At 47.4% G+C, this 13412-nt stretch overlaps 6 protein-coding genes across 6 annotated transcripts; 3 read left to right on the forward strand and 3 right to left on the reverse strand.

The window, feature by feature from the left end:
* Positions 1-35: 35 nt before the first annotated feature.
* BGW36DRAFT_433653 (uncharacterized protein) lies at positions 36-525 on the forward strand (the record flags this gene model as incomplete). Its single annotated transcript, XM_046221302.1, has 3 exons — positions 36-217; positions 277-316; positions 370-525. The coding sequence occupies 3 exons, from the start codon at positions 36-38 to the stop codon at positions 523-525; spliced, it is 378 nt and encodes a 125-aa protein (XP_046066005.1).
* An 85-nt stretch (positions 526-610) lies between these two features.
* BGW36DRAFT_307956 (short chain dehydrogenase/reductase family protein) lies at positions 611-1768 on the reverse strand (the record flags this gene model as incomplete). The annotated part of the gene is made up of 2 exons (XM_046212289.1): positions 611-1576; positions 1631-1768. 2 exons carry the CDS (start codon positions 1766-1768, stop codon positions 611-613), a joined length of 1104 nt encoding a protein of 367 aa, XP_046066006.1.
* Positions 1769-2036: 268 nt separating this feature from the next.
* BGW36DRAFT_433655 (vacuolar protein sorting-associated protein VpsB) lies at positions 2037-3918 on the reverse strand (the record flags this gene model as incomplete). Its single annotated transcript, XM_046221303.1, has 3 exons — positions 2037-2675; positions 2723-3748; positions 3802-3918. The coding sequence occupies 3 exons, from the start codon at positions 3916-3918 to the stop codon at positions 2037-2039; spliced, it is 1782 nt and encodes a 593-aa protein (XP_046066007.1).
* A 1321-nt stretch (positions 3919-5239) lies between these two features.
* Positions 5240-5991, reverse strand: BGW36DRAFT_74330 (uncharacterized protein). The gene is made up of 2 exons (XM_046222550.1): positions 5817-5991; positions 5240-5760 (listed from the first exon to the last, which is right to left on the reverse strand). The coding sequence occupies exons 1-2, from the start codon at positions 5883-5885 to the stop codon at positions 5380-5382; spliced, it is 450 nt and encodes a 149-aa protein (XP_046066008.1). The 5' UTR covers positions 5886-5991; the 3' UTR covers positions 5240-5379.
* A 1669-nt stretch (positions 5992-7660) lies between these two features.
* On the forward strand, positions 7661-9782 carry BGW36DRAFT_273811 (uncharacterized protein; the record flags this gene model as incomplete). The annotated part of the gene is made up of 2 exons (XM_046210168.1): positions 7661-8030; positions 8119-9782. Coding segments are annotated over 2 exons (2034 nt in total), but the record flags the coding sequence as incomplete, so codon positions are not given.
* An 883-nt stretch (positions 9783-10665) lies between these two features.
* On the forward strand, positions 10666-12897 carry BGW36DRAFT_391304 (putative MBOAT family protein). The gene is made up of 4 exons (XM_046217583.1): positions 10666-10845; positions 10898-10942; positions 10991-12109; positions 12169-12897. The coding sequence occupies exons 1-4, from the start codon at positions 10812-10814 to the stop codon at positions 12645-12647; spliced, it is 1677 nt and encodes a 558-aa protein (XP_046066010.1). The 5' UTR covers positions 10666-10811; the 3' UTR covers positions 12648-12897.
* The last annotated feature ends 515 nt before the right edge of the window (positions 12898-13412 follow it).

The following is a 13412-nucleotide window of genomic DNA, read 5'->3' on the forward strand; positions in this document are numbered from 1 at the left end:
TCCATTCTTTTCCATCAGATTCAGACAAAATTGAAATGAGGTTCGACCGCAGCAATTACCAACACCAATTCAGAGAATATGTGGGTGAAGAGAGGTCACTTGCGGGGCATGATCATCATGTGTTTCAGACGATTTCTTTGAATGATCAACAGAAGCGCCTGTGGACGATCGATCAAATCGAGGAAGACAAAGTAATTGGTGGGAAATGGGGGCACCAGTGGGGTCATCGATGGCAACACTACCTCCATGTAGTCCCCTTGTTAATGTTCATTGAAGACAAAAACCACCCGTTTTTGGCGGAAGCTGGACGGTGGTAGTAAGTAACCTGCGTAACCTGTGTACCACTCTTCACAAGCTAATGTTGCTCAGAACATGCACGAAGTTGCGTGCGCTTCTGGTATTACCGTTGCATATCGTTTGAGCGCAACTTACGATTTCGATGCATTTGCCGAGTTTGCAGAAGACGTCTTCTCCAAGTATCTACTACTTGCCCACAGTGGTAGATGCAAGCGGAAATCGCAATGAACACTGACATAGTCTGTATATTAGTGATTTAGGCAACCTAAAAACGTCGGTGACGTCTCTTCTAACCACAACCATGGATTGTAGATTATTCCGCATAGTGTTCTTCTTCTTCGTCACTTCTTTCCGTCGCAGATCTCTTGTCCGCTGTATATTCGTTGGCAGGTGGCTGGTCAGAAAGCGGAAAACTTAGATGCTTCCAATCTTCAATTTCCTCAGTAATGCATCTCAATCTATCACGGATTGTATCGACTGCATACGATCCAAGAATCAGTCGCAAAGGTGGAAACGAGCAATGACCAAGCTGCCATACTAATTCTGCGGCTTTCACTGCGCTGACAGGTTGCTTGTCGCCAAGCCAGAGCAACATGCGTCTGGCATGTGCGGCTGGTGATGTACCCGTTCGATATGTCTCGCTCGTTGGTTTGATCGAGAAGTGCCCATAAGCCGGCAATGGATTAGCCGCCGGCATGCTTTCCGGACTACGAGGTGTCAAGGGATTCACAATATCGTCTCGCCGGATATGGCCTGGCTCAATCAATGTCCCCTTAATATTGAAGCTGTCAACCTCGTATAACATGCTTTCCATCAGCCCTTCCACTGCATACTTGGAAGCACAATAGGGTCCCAAACCAGGAACCCCCAACGTACCCGAGGTCGAGCTAAAAATCACATATCTCCCCGAGCTTCGCTCGCGAAAGTGCGGTAAGGTCCATTGAATGATATTAAGAGTCCCCATGAAATTAGTCTCGAATTGATTGCGAATATCGTAATCGTCCTGGTCCTCACACGCGCCAATAACACCGTATCCCGAACAGTTTGCGACAATATCGATACGGCCAAAATGGGAGATGGATTTCCTGACAACATCACGTACTGTCTCCCTTGCTCGGACATCGCAGAGTAAGCCCAAACAGTTCGCATTTTCGGCCTGCATTTTTTGCATCGATTCGTAGCTGTTTTCGAATGTGCGGCCGACGGCGACCACCAGATCGTTGTGAAGAAGAGCGGCTTTCGCGAGGGAGAGGCCCATATGCCCGGTTGCGCCGAATATCTACGAGCATTAATCATTAGCGACGCAAATTGGGTGGGAAGGGGGGCTACTCACCAGCCATACCAGCTGTCTGGGTGGATTCTGCGGACCAGGAGGGTCGGTCGTCGAAGGAAGCTGGACTCGAGAGTCGCGGGACGAAGATGACGGAGACAGCGCATTTGCCAGAGCTGGAGGGCTTCTGAAAATATCCATGGCAACAATGCCAATGCTTTGTTCCGAGTCGTACGAAAAAGCTCCGAGAGAAAGAATGGAGAGGTCGGAGAGTTACTCCGCACAAGTGGGGACAATGAACCTGGGGCAGCTACGCTAAGCCATTCCGGAATAATCGTACAGAACTGCATTGAAATATTGTCTAAATCTGCAAGATGAATATACACGGGCATTTAAATTACCCTAAAACATCACACAGCACATTCACACCCAACGCCTGATTGATCATTAAGAAAATAACCCTAATTCATTATCGTCCAAGCTCCCTTCTTAATCGTCCGGCGGCAGAGCCAGCCGCAGGCTCGGGCCAGTTGCTGACGGCATCGTCAACCTCTTCCAAAAAGGTGGTGCTGTTATGAATAGTGGTGGCCCCAAGGACCACTCGAATTCCCAGAGAGCTGGCGTTGACTTGCGCTATTGTTTTTGCTTCCTCATACGTCGCGCCGCCCACCATGAACACAATGATATCCTGAGGTTTGTCCCTTGTGTGTCCACCACCCTCTAAAAAGGGATATTGCAACTCTTTCAGTCTACCTTTGATAAGATTTTGCAATGTCGCCTCTAATCGGGGTGAATGTTGTGTGTAGACATTCTCTACACCCTTGAGCCCTTTAAATCGATCACGAGCGCCAGAAAAGAATGAAGCGGATTCAAAAATGTCTGAGAAGCCCCCGGCAACTGGAGGAGCTTGGAGGGAATGGTAATATGTTAGAAGCTTCGAGATTATACTGACTTGATGAGCTGGAACATTGCCAGCCGCAGTGAGTAATTCGAGTAAAACCGGAAACGCGTTATTTGGTTGCTTCTCATAGCGGATAGCATATAGTGCCACCAAGCGAATTTTATTCTCGGGGGGGACAGAAGGTAGTTGAATGATCCTTTGTAACGACTAGTGACTGTCAGTATGTAATTTGAAAAGTGAGGGAAGGATCTTACACGTAGGTCGCTGGCATGGTTTTCATTACATGCTAGACTTTGCTCTAATTCGCTCACATCCAACAAGTTGTCCTCTCCAACCCGGCGACTGAGCTCACTCACAAGCGCCACATGCTTACTGACATTTCCTGAAAGCTTGCGGAACTCAGGATAGTCCTCCACAAAGCGTTTCATATCGGCGATGGATTCGATGCTCGTGTTGCTCTGCGTTTTAACCTGATACTGCTCAACGTACTCCTTGATATTCCCACCCAAGTCCCCAAAGTTTTGGTACATATTCTTTTTGAAGAAAGGGTCTTGATCTTGGGAAAGTACTATTTCTTGCAGCTCAGGCCGAACATCAGGCAAATCGCGTAAGTTGACACGTCCATTTTGAATGCCAATGAATTCATGTACCATAGCTTGATAAGTCCATTGTGTTAAAAGTGGCGTGATAGGATCATCGCGGCGATCGAGAATTAGGAGAATTGGCGGGGTGTCGCTTTTTTGAAAGTTAAATAATTGTTCCTCTTGGGTAAGCTGGTATCGGACTTCGGTGGCTAGCTTCTTGGCCATCAAACTGTTCTTTTCGTATCTGATTAATGGGTTCTTCTTTAACGCAAGAAGCATGGCAATCACACCCTCTGTCGATCGTCGCAATGCGTCGGCATTCCACGCATCCGGACTATTACTCCATATCCGATGCAATGGGAACCCCAGATTGAGCGAGCATAAATCAGGGTTGATCACGATAAAGTCGGCGAACTGTTCCTGGACTACGCGAACGACTTCGTGGTCATCCGCCTCGGCCAGTCTTTCCAGGGACGATTTGCGAATAATATTACTGAAAAAGAGGTGGTATTCGCCGTACTTTGGCTCTCTGAGTTCATCGATGAGCAGTTGGATGGATTCTGGGGAGGGGCGCAGGAAACAGAGACAGCGCAGGTGTCGCATTTTCTCACGCGACGGGTTATCTAATCGGTCGACAAGGTAGACTTCGTGATTGAGCAGGGCAGACTGGGTGATGGCAGTGGAAACGACGGAAACCTGCATGGGGCAGTCAGTACATGATCCGCGGCGGGACAGACAGGAATGCCCACTGTCTCACTATCAACAAGGAGGATCTTCATTTTGGCCGACGCTGAGCCGGCTGTGGATGAGTCGCCGACAGTCACCATCCGGGATAGGTACCCGGACACGGCTGCGACGACATCCATGGTGATTTGGAGGTGGTGCGTCTGTTGATGTGGCAAGCACAGCGATGTAGCAATATTAACCCGTACTAAAAGCAAGCTGAGGAGCGGAAGTTATAAAGCGGAGAGGCGCTAGTCCGAAAATGGGGAAAGCGTAAAACACTCTCGACAACTGTATACTGGTATATTGAAAATAAAATTATTGTTCTTAGATAATCACGTAATACTAGTTATTGCAGCTTATAAGACCTCAAATATTTCTATTATCCCTCAACGCCCAGTTAGAACGTACCTGTTATAGCTCGAAGGCTAAGATGGCTTAGATGGGGATAACATAGTCATTTATAACAATTAAATTCAATGTAAAATATAACATCTATATGATCATATAGTAATTATTCCTCCATTATACATTGATGCGGTTAGCGAGGCCGTAAAAATGGCTACACTTGACGCCGTTTTTGATGTCTTGCTAACCGCCAAGACTATCATCATGTGTTCTTCTCTTTCTACCACACTTCTGTCCCTTCTCACCATGCCCATTTCTTTTACCGTTTTATAATCATATGATCATCTCTAGGACTTACCAGCCACCATTGTTAGTTAACATCGCACTTGTCATGGACCTAGATCCACTATAGTTGTCACTGGCTGTGTTGAGAAGCTGTAACACGGTCCGGGCAGGGCTGTGTAGTCAAAGGCAGGCCTTCTAAGGTCTTCTCCTCTACAATCTGTTTTATTCCATGGCTTCGATATACCCTTCATAAGATTGGAAGGGCTCTGGGGTCTAGAACGGGCTCATGATTATGACTGTTGTTAGTAACGATGAGATCCAACTGAGCGGTGTTTTCGAGAAGCGACGAAATTAGCTACTGGATGGACAATCACACCGTTGAAGAAAACCGTCTACGGACTGATACAGCATAACCTCGCGACCCACACCATTTGAGATTCATCTTCTCAATGAGATAATAAATGTCATGAATGAACTGTGGTTGCGTAATAAATCTCGTGTCTGGAGCACGCATCACAGAATCGTTCGGCTCTCCAATTCTCTCAGTGGTAGAACCAAAAAGGGTCTCCTCCACTTTGTCGAGGGAGCCGTCGCCATTGGCCCAGTCCCCGTCTGATATAACGCCATCCTCGCTTAATAAATCAAGCTTTGGCGTCTCTGGATCGGGTGTCGTGCGGCCGGTGATGGTGGATGTGAAGAAGTGACCTTTACAGTGATGACTATATTGCTGCCTACGTTTCCTCTCTATTAAGAAGCTATATTATAAGGTAGACATTCCGTAGGAGGACAAGGTAGATAGACAAGACCATGCAATTGATATACCTGCTATTCTTTCCCCTGACCGATATTTGCAACATAAGATTACCTAAGCTAATGTACAACCTATTACCTTGCACCTGACAGACACAGGCTGCAGAAGTTTTCAATACACCAAAAGAAATACCCATTACTCTCCATCACTTCCTTATTCCTTATAGAAGGAAAACTGCATTAGCAGCCGCTGCTAGAACACCGCCAGCTAACAATGGCAGGGTAGTTGGCTCTAGCCCCATACCCATGGCTGCTCCATGGCTTGTTGAAGTAGCTTGTGCTGAAGCAGATTGTGTGGCACTGCTGCCATTCGATACAGCCACCGTAGCACTCCCTGAGTTGCCTTGGTTATCGCCTGTGATAGTTGTTCCAGCGGCGGAAGCAGTTTGTGTGACACCATTCGATACAGATATGGTAGTATCACCTACACCGTTCCCAATGCTATTCGCTATAACTACCGTAGCACTGCCCGAGTTACCTTGGTTATTGCCTGTGATGGTGATTCCAGCGTCGGGATCCGTAGAACTCGCATCTTGCCGTCTCTAAACCGTCCAATTATTAGCAGTGATGAGAAAAGTCTGAATTAAACTGAGCTTACATCAAGACCAGCAGCCAAAGACCCAACGATCAATAAGGCTACGGCCAAGTTGCTTGTGAAAGACCTCATTTTGTTATGAAGACGACCAGAGATGTTTTTGATTTTTTGGCCTGAAGGTTGATAGTCGTCTAATGAATGAATTGTTGAGTCACCACAGCGTTATAGTCAAAGGAAATTTATTTTGATATAAGATTTTAGTACTATCCTATACGGTGGACTCCAGACATTTATACTTGTTTCCCCCTTCGTAGCGCCAACTTCGATACCCCCCCACACCTACTTTAGTAGTGCGTTAGTACCACCATATATACATAAATTTCCAAAAGAATAGTACTGCTCCCCTAGCGAAGCTTTGTGGCTGAGCAATGCGGCCGGGAAACACGGCTAGGATGCTTGTTATGTTGAATGCACTATGTAAAGAAGTGATGTATACGCTTGTATCTTGGTATTGTGCAATGGCTGAAACGAGCTGAATGTGGGGCTGACCCAATATCATCTTTCCTTCTGCAGACATGAACCTTCCAGCAATTCCAAATCACATTCATGTCTGACACGAGCATATCCATACAAAGTGCATGCAAGAGCGGGTACACTGCACAAAGTGGAGGCAATACGGATGCTACTACATACGAATCACAGATACTTGCCATCGAAGCGCATGCAGGGTTTCAATAAGCCGACGGCGTAGAGACCAAGTGAGAGCGGGATCAAGGATATTTTGAGTTCCTGACTACGTATATCCTTGCTAATAGGATATACTCTGAGACAGTAGATCACAACAACAACTCAGTTTATGCCTGATTAGGAAGTAACAATGACAACATTCGATACGTTGTCCCGGCTCTATTCTAGTATATTCTAATTAGTACGTGGTTGCTATAATTATCCCCGGTAGCCATGTTTGATAGGTTGGTATGTAGTGTTTCTATTTGGGTAACCCATCGGTAGCATACTACGCTAGACATGTAAAATACCTGGCAGCATGATTGGCTTATTTGATGAATGGTTACCTTAACAAGGTTAGACCTCTTATATATAGTTTAGCCCCAAAGTTATTTAAGAACTTGAAGCTTAATATCCGCTAGTGCCTGACCACTTTCACAGGAAAGGAAAATAGTCCTTAAGTCCGCGCGTATTTGTGGAACGTGCCTCGAAATGAAGACGGCAAGGCGCAATTTAAATGAAAAGGAAGAGTTGGTGTGTGCACTTCGTCTTGTGCTCCCCGTCTTACGCTCTCCGCTTGCCGATCTCAAGCAGGTTTTAGGGCTTCCGTCGTGGTTAGACACCCTGATGGATCGGAAATTTTTCTACACTAGCGCGTTTCCACGAATGGCTTACCTACAGCAGTCATTTAAATCAAGTTACTGGTTAGCGTTGATACCAGCTCGTTCAGGTACATGAGGCTATGGCAGGTCTTAGTGTTGCTTTTTGGCTTCAGTCCACTTCTTTCTATTATTATGTCGTCGGTAACCATGTATTCCTTGCGTAGGATCTTGTAGGTAATTCGCTATGGAGCAATCTTATTAGTGTAGTATTTATATAGAATTAACGCGGCAATAATTAAGAAAGGCACTGGCCGTCCTCTTGGAAGAAGTCAGATATCCGTCTCTGTTGTTGTTAGTTGACAGCTTCTTCCAAGATCAACTCAACGACACATCAACATATCATACATCATAATGCGTTCGAGTTTTAACAAGGCAGCCAATGTGCTCGTGACCGCTCTGGCTGCAAGCACCAGCACTGCCAGCCCTGGCACAAGCTACGATGCCTCTTGTGATGAGATCCGTGGACTCTACACAAAGTCTGTGAAGAGCGGAGCCGAAAAAGTGACAGTGCCGGGCATACTTGCTGCCGAGTGTTTGGCCACGATGCCTTTCGAGACCGACAAGGCTGTCGCTTTCATTGATGAGTATTCGAAATATCTCGAATTCCAGTCTGATCTCGAGATTCTCGCCAAACCGCCTCCAGGATACCTATCCAACGCCGTTGACCTTCGCAGCGGCTTGCAAGCCATCCGGACCGCAGCTGCTAGAGGTGACTATTCCAATCAGTTTCAGTTTGACTCGGATATCTCAGACTTGATCAACTCAGCCAACGATGGCCATCTGAACTTTCAATTGTGTTCGATGTCGATATTCCAGTTTGCAGCGCATGATTTGTTAGTTGTGTCCATTTCCCCTGACGGAGTAGCTACTCCGCAGCTATATACTATAGGTAAGTCTTTTCTTGCTTGCCCCCTGCTTTCCTTGTCACTATTGGCGTGCTGGCATCTCAGTGGGATGTCTAACCGAATTACTCATAGAGGACGCTCGGTCGTATGCTAGTGGTGCAACCAACATCTCACCGATAGCGTTTATCAACGGCTTCGGGGCAGCCTCGGTGTTGGAATCCCAAGCACGCCGCCAGTGGTTGCAGGATCCAGATGCACAGTATAACATGGCGGTCAGCAACCTCAACATTAATGGACAGGGCGAAGTCGGTTCGAACGCTTTTGCACTGGACTCTGCCTGGCGTGGAGTCGACAGCTACAAATTTCAGTTTGCCAACCAGACATCGAAGGATTACAAGGTCGTGGCTGCTATGAGCACCAAATTTAACTTCAACTACACCTCTGGCAAAGATCTCTACAATGCTGTATGTGGCCAGACAGCACCAGCATCACCAGCACCATCGACCACACCTTCCCCCTCGCAATCCGCGGCCGCCGTGCGCAGGAGCGCTGCATCAACCACTCCAGCACCATCTAGCTACCCATCCCCGATCATGCGAGAAGACCACAACCTCATAGTGGGCTACTATCCGACCGAGCATGGTCTCGAAGACGTCGCCGTCCTCGGCGTGCCCACATTTCAGCCTACTACTGAGGCCGAAATATATAACTTTGCCGTGTTGGCCCAGTACTTTGTTGGAAACGCCACCAAGGACGGAAAGACCAAGATTATTGTTGATTTGCAGAGCAACGGCGGCGGTCTGGTGAACTCGGGCATGGCCCTATACAGTGTCTTTTTCCCCAACGAGACGCTCTACTCAGCCACGCGTATGCGATCCCACGACGCACTCGATTTCATTGGCACCATTTTTAATGCTATCGCCGGCAATGCCAATGGGACCAGAAATCCTGTCATGGATACTAGCGGCTTGCTGATTGACAGCATTGTCATGCCTGACCAAGAGTCCACGTACAACAGCTGGTCCGGTTTTTACGGCCCTTACCTTCGAGGAGGCATTCCATCCACTGCAATCGCCGCCGAGAGCAAATTCGCCGATGAGGCCAACCCAGCCACGGACCCGATCAATACCGACGGATTGGGAGGTGAGCTAGACTTCAAGACACCGCCCTTTGCGCCGGAAAACATCGTTATCTTGACCGACGGCCGTTGCACATCCACCTGCTCCTTATTCACGGACCGTATGATCTCCAAGGGGGTGCGAACGGTTGCCATGGGCGGCCGTCCACATCCCGGTGCCATGCAGGCTGTTGGTGGCGTCAAGGGATCTCAGGCCCTGGAACTTAGTGATATCGATAAAGCTGCCCAACTCGCCAGGTCGGCCTTGAATCAGTCCATTGCTGCCGGAGCGCCAATCCTCAGCAACGTAAGCCAGGCTCGTTTCCAAGAAGTCATGCCTATTCCTCTCAAGAACTTTCCTCTGCCTTTGAGCACTGGCGGCCTTAACTACCGCAACACATACACAAAGAATGACACAGATATCCCAACCCAATTCATCTACGAGCCTGCCAGCTGCCACTTGTTCTACACGGCGCAAACCATCGACGACCCTTCCGTGACATGGTCCCTGGCTGCCAACGCCACCTGGGGTTCTGGCACTTGTGTCGGTGGCATTAATTCTGATACCGGTAGTCTCGGCAGTCAGACCAATAATGAGGCTGGTAGTACCGATAGCAGCAGCAATACCGACAGTGTTTCTCCCGGATCACACGAGGCTTTGGGGTTGCTGTTGGCTCTTGCGGGGCAAAACTAGATTTCGATGATAGATTGAGTTGACTGTTATTCTTACTGTATGTATTTATTCAACTTTCTTCCTTTCTTCTTCTTCTTCTTCTTCTTCTTCTTCTTCTTCCTTTTTGATCTCCCATATACATCTGATTTGAGAGCATTCACATGCATAAAAATGCACGTGCATTCCGCAGTGTCACACATGTACTACCATTGGAATAGTCTGAGAATATGATGATAATTATTCTTCTTTAATTTCCGGTTCGTAATTATGTCTTTCAAGTAGTGTTGTAAGTGCCATCACTTATTTGCACATGCTGCAGTTTTGAATATGTAAAAATTATCAAATCCACCTGTGACAATGAAAACCTCGGATATATCAGGTCTAATCAGATCATCAAATACTGCAAAAAGCTGTGAACTGCTGAGATAATCAACTTTTGTCATATGAGTAGCCCGGCAAGACTTATCCTGTAAACAACCCTGTACACAATCTGTTGGTATCTGGGAGACATGGCCTAAGCCTATATGTGCCCTACAAATATCAACTATATACATCATGTAATTAATTATACGTATTTATAATTATCGCCATCCGTGCCAGTAAATATGGAGAAAACAAAGCACCTCTATTTCCGCCAATCACACATGGCGCAGTGGGTCTCTCAGCACTGTTGATGATTCTCACTCATTATGGACAGCGACACTTTACGTTCTCGTGGGAGACATCTATCAACTACATGATCAGGCAGCTAGCAAGCTAGTTTAACGATTGTCGTGGCGAAATGTTGAACGCCGATCCGGTCAGGCGTGGAGGTCACTGGCCGCTCAACAAAATGCAGCCTTCGCTCCACCAGCGCACATGACGGCATAGCTCCTTCTCTGTGGTCCCGCGCCGACTATTTATTTTTTCCCCCAAATACAACTCCCAACACTCTTCCTGCGCTGTTCTACCGCACCTCCAATCGCCTCCTGTATGCCTTTACGCCGCAGCTCGTGTTGTTGGTAGTCCAGCGACACGCTTGATCCAACAGTAGCTATGGCTGCTGCACTGCGCTTCTACATTGACGCTCGTCAGTAACCGATACTTGCATATTCTCGGACTATGGCTGATACCCACCACAGCTTTCGAATTCGCCGCAAAGCAAACAGGCGCTAGCACTGATGACTGTCAGTATCCATCTTAAAAAGACGATATTTTCCGTTAATTATCTCTAGTGAAACTCATTGGGTCCTTCCTCCTCTCCTACCCGCTAGCCGCTATTCTCAAGAGACTCCCCGACTCGCAGCCGTGGAAGAAGAATGTGTTCATTATCGCCGTCTCACTATTCTACATAATCGGGCTATACGAGCTCTGGGACGGGTTACGCACAATTCTCTACAGCTCGGTGGCCACCTACCTGATTGCGTACTACATCGATGGATCGTTAATGCCATGGATTGGATTCTTTTTCCTGATGGGCCACATGTCCGTCAGCCATATCTACCGACAAATTGCCGACGATGTGACCGTCGTCGATATCACCGGGCCGCAGATGGTACTGGTCATGAAGCTGTCGGCATTTTGCTGGAACATTTACGATGGCCGTCAGCCCCAAGACCAACTGTCGGACGCACAAAAGTATGCTGCAATTAGGGAATTCCCAAGCGTCCTCGACTATGCCGGCTACGTTCTTTTCTTTCCCTCGTTATTCGCCGGCCCGGCCTTTGACTACGTCGACTATCGGAGATGGATCGACACCACGCTTTTCGACGTCCCGCCTGGCACCGACCCGTCAAAAGTTCCCCCGACGAGGAAAAAGCGCAGAATCCCACGCAGCGGGCGTCCAGCCATCAAAAAGCTCGTCCTGGGCCTGTTATGGATTGTCGCTTTTCTGAAACTCGGCTCCTTGTACACCTCGGAAACGGTTCTCAGCGATGAGTATCTAACATACTCCCTACCCCGGCGTATCTGGCAACTGTATTTGATGGGCCTGGGAACTCGCTTAAAATACTACGGCGCATGGGCTCTGACCGAAGGTGCCTGTATCCTCTCCGGCCTCGGATACAACGGGTTCGACCCGAAGACTGGCAAGGTATATTGGGATCGGCTGGAAAACGTGAACCCATGGGGTCTCGAAACAGCGCAGAACACACGCGGCTACATCGATAACTGGAACAAGAACACTAACCACTGGCTCCGAAACTACATCTATCTACGAGTGACGCCGAAAGGCAAAAAACCAGGATTCCGTGCTAGCTTGGCGACTTTTGGCACTAGTGCGTTCTGGCATGGCTTTTATCCGGGGTACTACCTCACGTTTGTCCTGGCATCTCTCGTCCAGACAGTTGCAAAGAGTACTTCGCCCTCCCTCTCCCTCTCCCTCTTCCCTCTCTTCTCACTAACACCTCAATAGACTTCCGCCGCTATGTCCGCCCCTTCTTCCTCACCCCGGACGGCAGCAAGCCCACCAGCGCAAAGCCATACTACGACATCGCGTCCTGGCTAGCCACCCAATCTGTAATGTCCTTCACCGTCGCGCCCTTTATAATCCTCTCCTTCAACGACACACTCAAGGTCTGGAGCCGGGTATACTTCTACGGCTTCGTCGCAGTCTTGAGCTCCATGGTGGTCTTCGCGAGTCCCGCAAAGGGCTACCTAATCGCACGCTTAAAGAAACGCAACCGCCCCCCACTGGCCGCCCGCGCAATCACCGCGGATCATCTGCCTATGCTCGGGCTCCCGAGCGATCCAGGCCAGGAGGTTGAGGATGCGATCAAAGAGATTACGGAGGAAATTGAGGATATGAGGAAGAAGGGCATGCCGGTGACGATTCCGTCGAAGGAGGAGTTGAGGGCGTTGGTTGAGCAGAATACGGGAAAGAAGTTGGGATGAAAATGAGGTTATCAGGGGTGTGTAGGAGGCTGTTGCGGAAGCCGTGGGTTGTTGTTGTTTTGAATGATAGACTGGCGAGATGGGTTGTTTAATGGGTTGTGATTATTACTATTACGTTGTCGAATCTGGCTATTAGCCTGTCTACACATTGGTCATGGCACTTTATTATTACATTGTTCGGTAATGAACAATCACGAATTTTCCAAATACTTAGACTTTTCAATAATATTTGCAATCTTCAAGACCTCAATTCTTTCAGAATCTGTTTTCAGAGTATCAATGTATTAATACAATTATAACCAACAATTTCAGGCAAATAAAAAATAGTCGATAATTATGGTAATGGCTAAATAACACATATATACGATTAAACATATAAAGAACCAATATCGTAATAAAATTTGAGACATCAAATGAGGGGCAAAAAGACTCCAACTGACACTTTGAATAATGAAACAAACTTCAAAAGCGTCCAGTTTTGCAATATCAACATAAATAGACGGACATGTCGATCATATATACATGAAGTCATTTGTTCAAGTCGTAATCATACAAGAAGGAAACAAATCGGTAGACAGCATAGTGTTATGTTGCTGATAAGGAATGTTATACTCGGATAAGGAATATTATACTCGGATAGTGAATGTGGTGACGCTGGTCTAAATATTTTTCGTAGAATAAAGTCGTTTGTAAACGTGTTCGTATGTCGAATCAATAGTCGGTGAAAATAAATCTATGTGGTGCTGTGCATGAATGTAATATCGA

The sequence above is a fragment of the Talaromyces proteolyticus genome (genome assembly GCF_021365285.1).
Source record: "Talaromyces proteolyticus strain PMI_201 chromosome Unknown BGW36scaffold_15, whole genome shotgun sequence".
NCBI classification, from domain to species: domain Eukaryota; kingdom Fungi; phylum Ascomycota; class Eurotiomycetes; order Eurotiales; family Trichocomaceae; genus Talaromyces; species Talaromyces proteolyticus.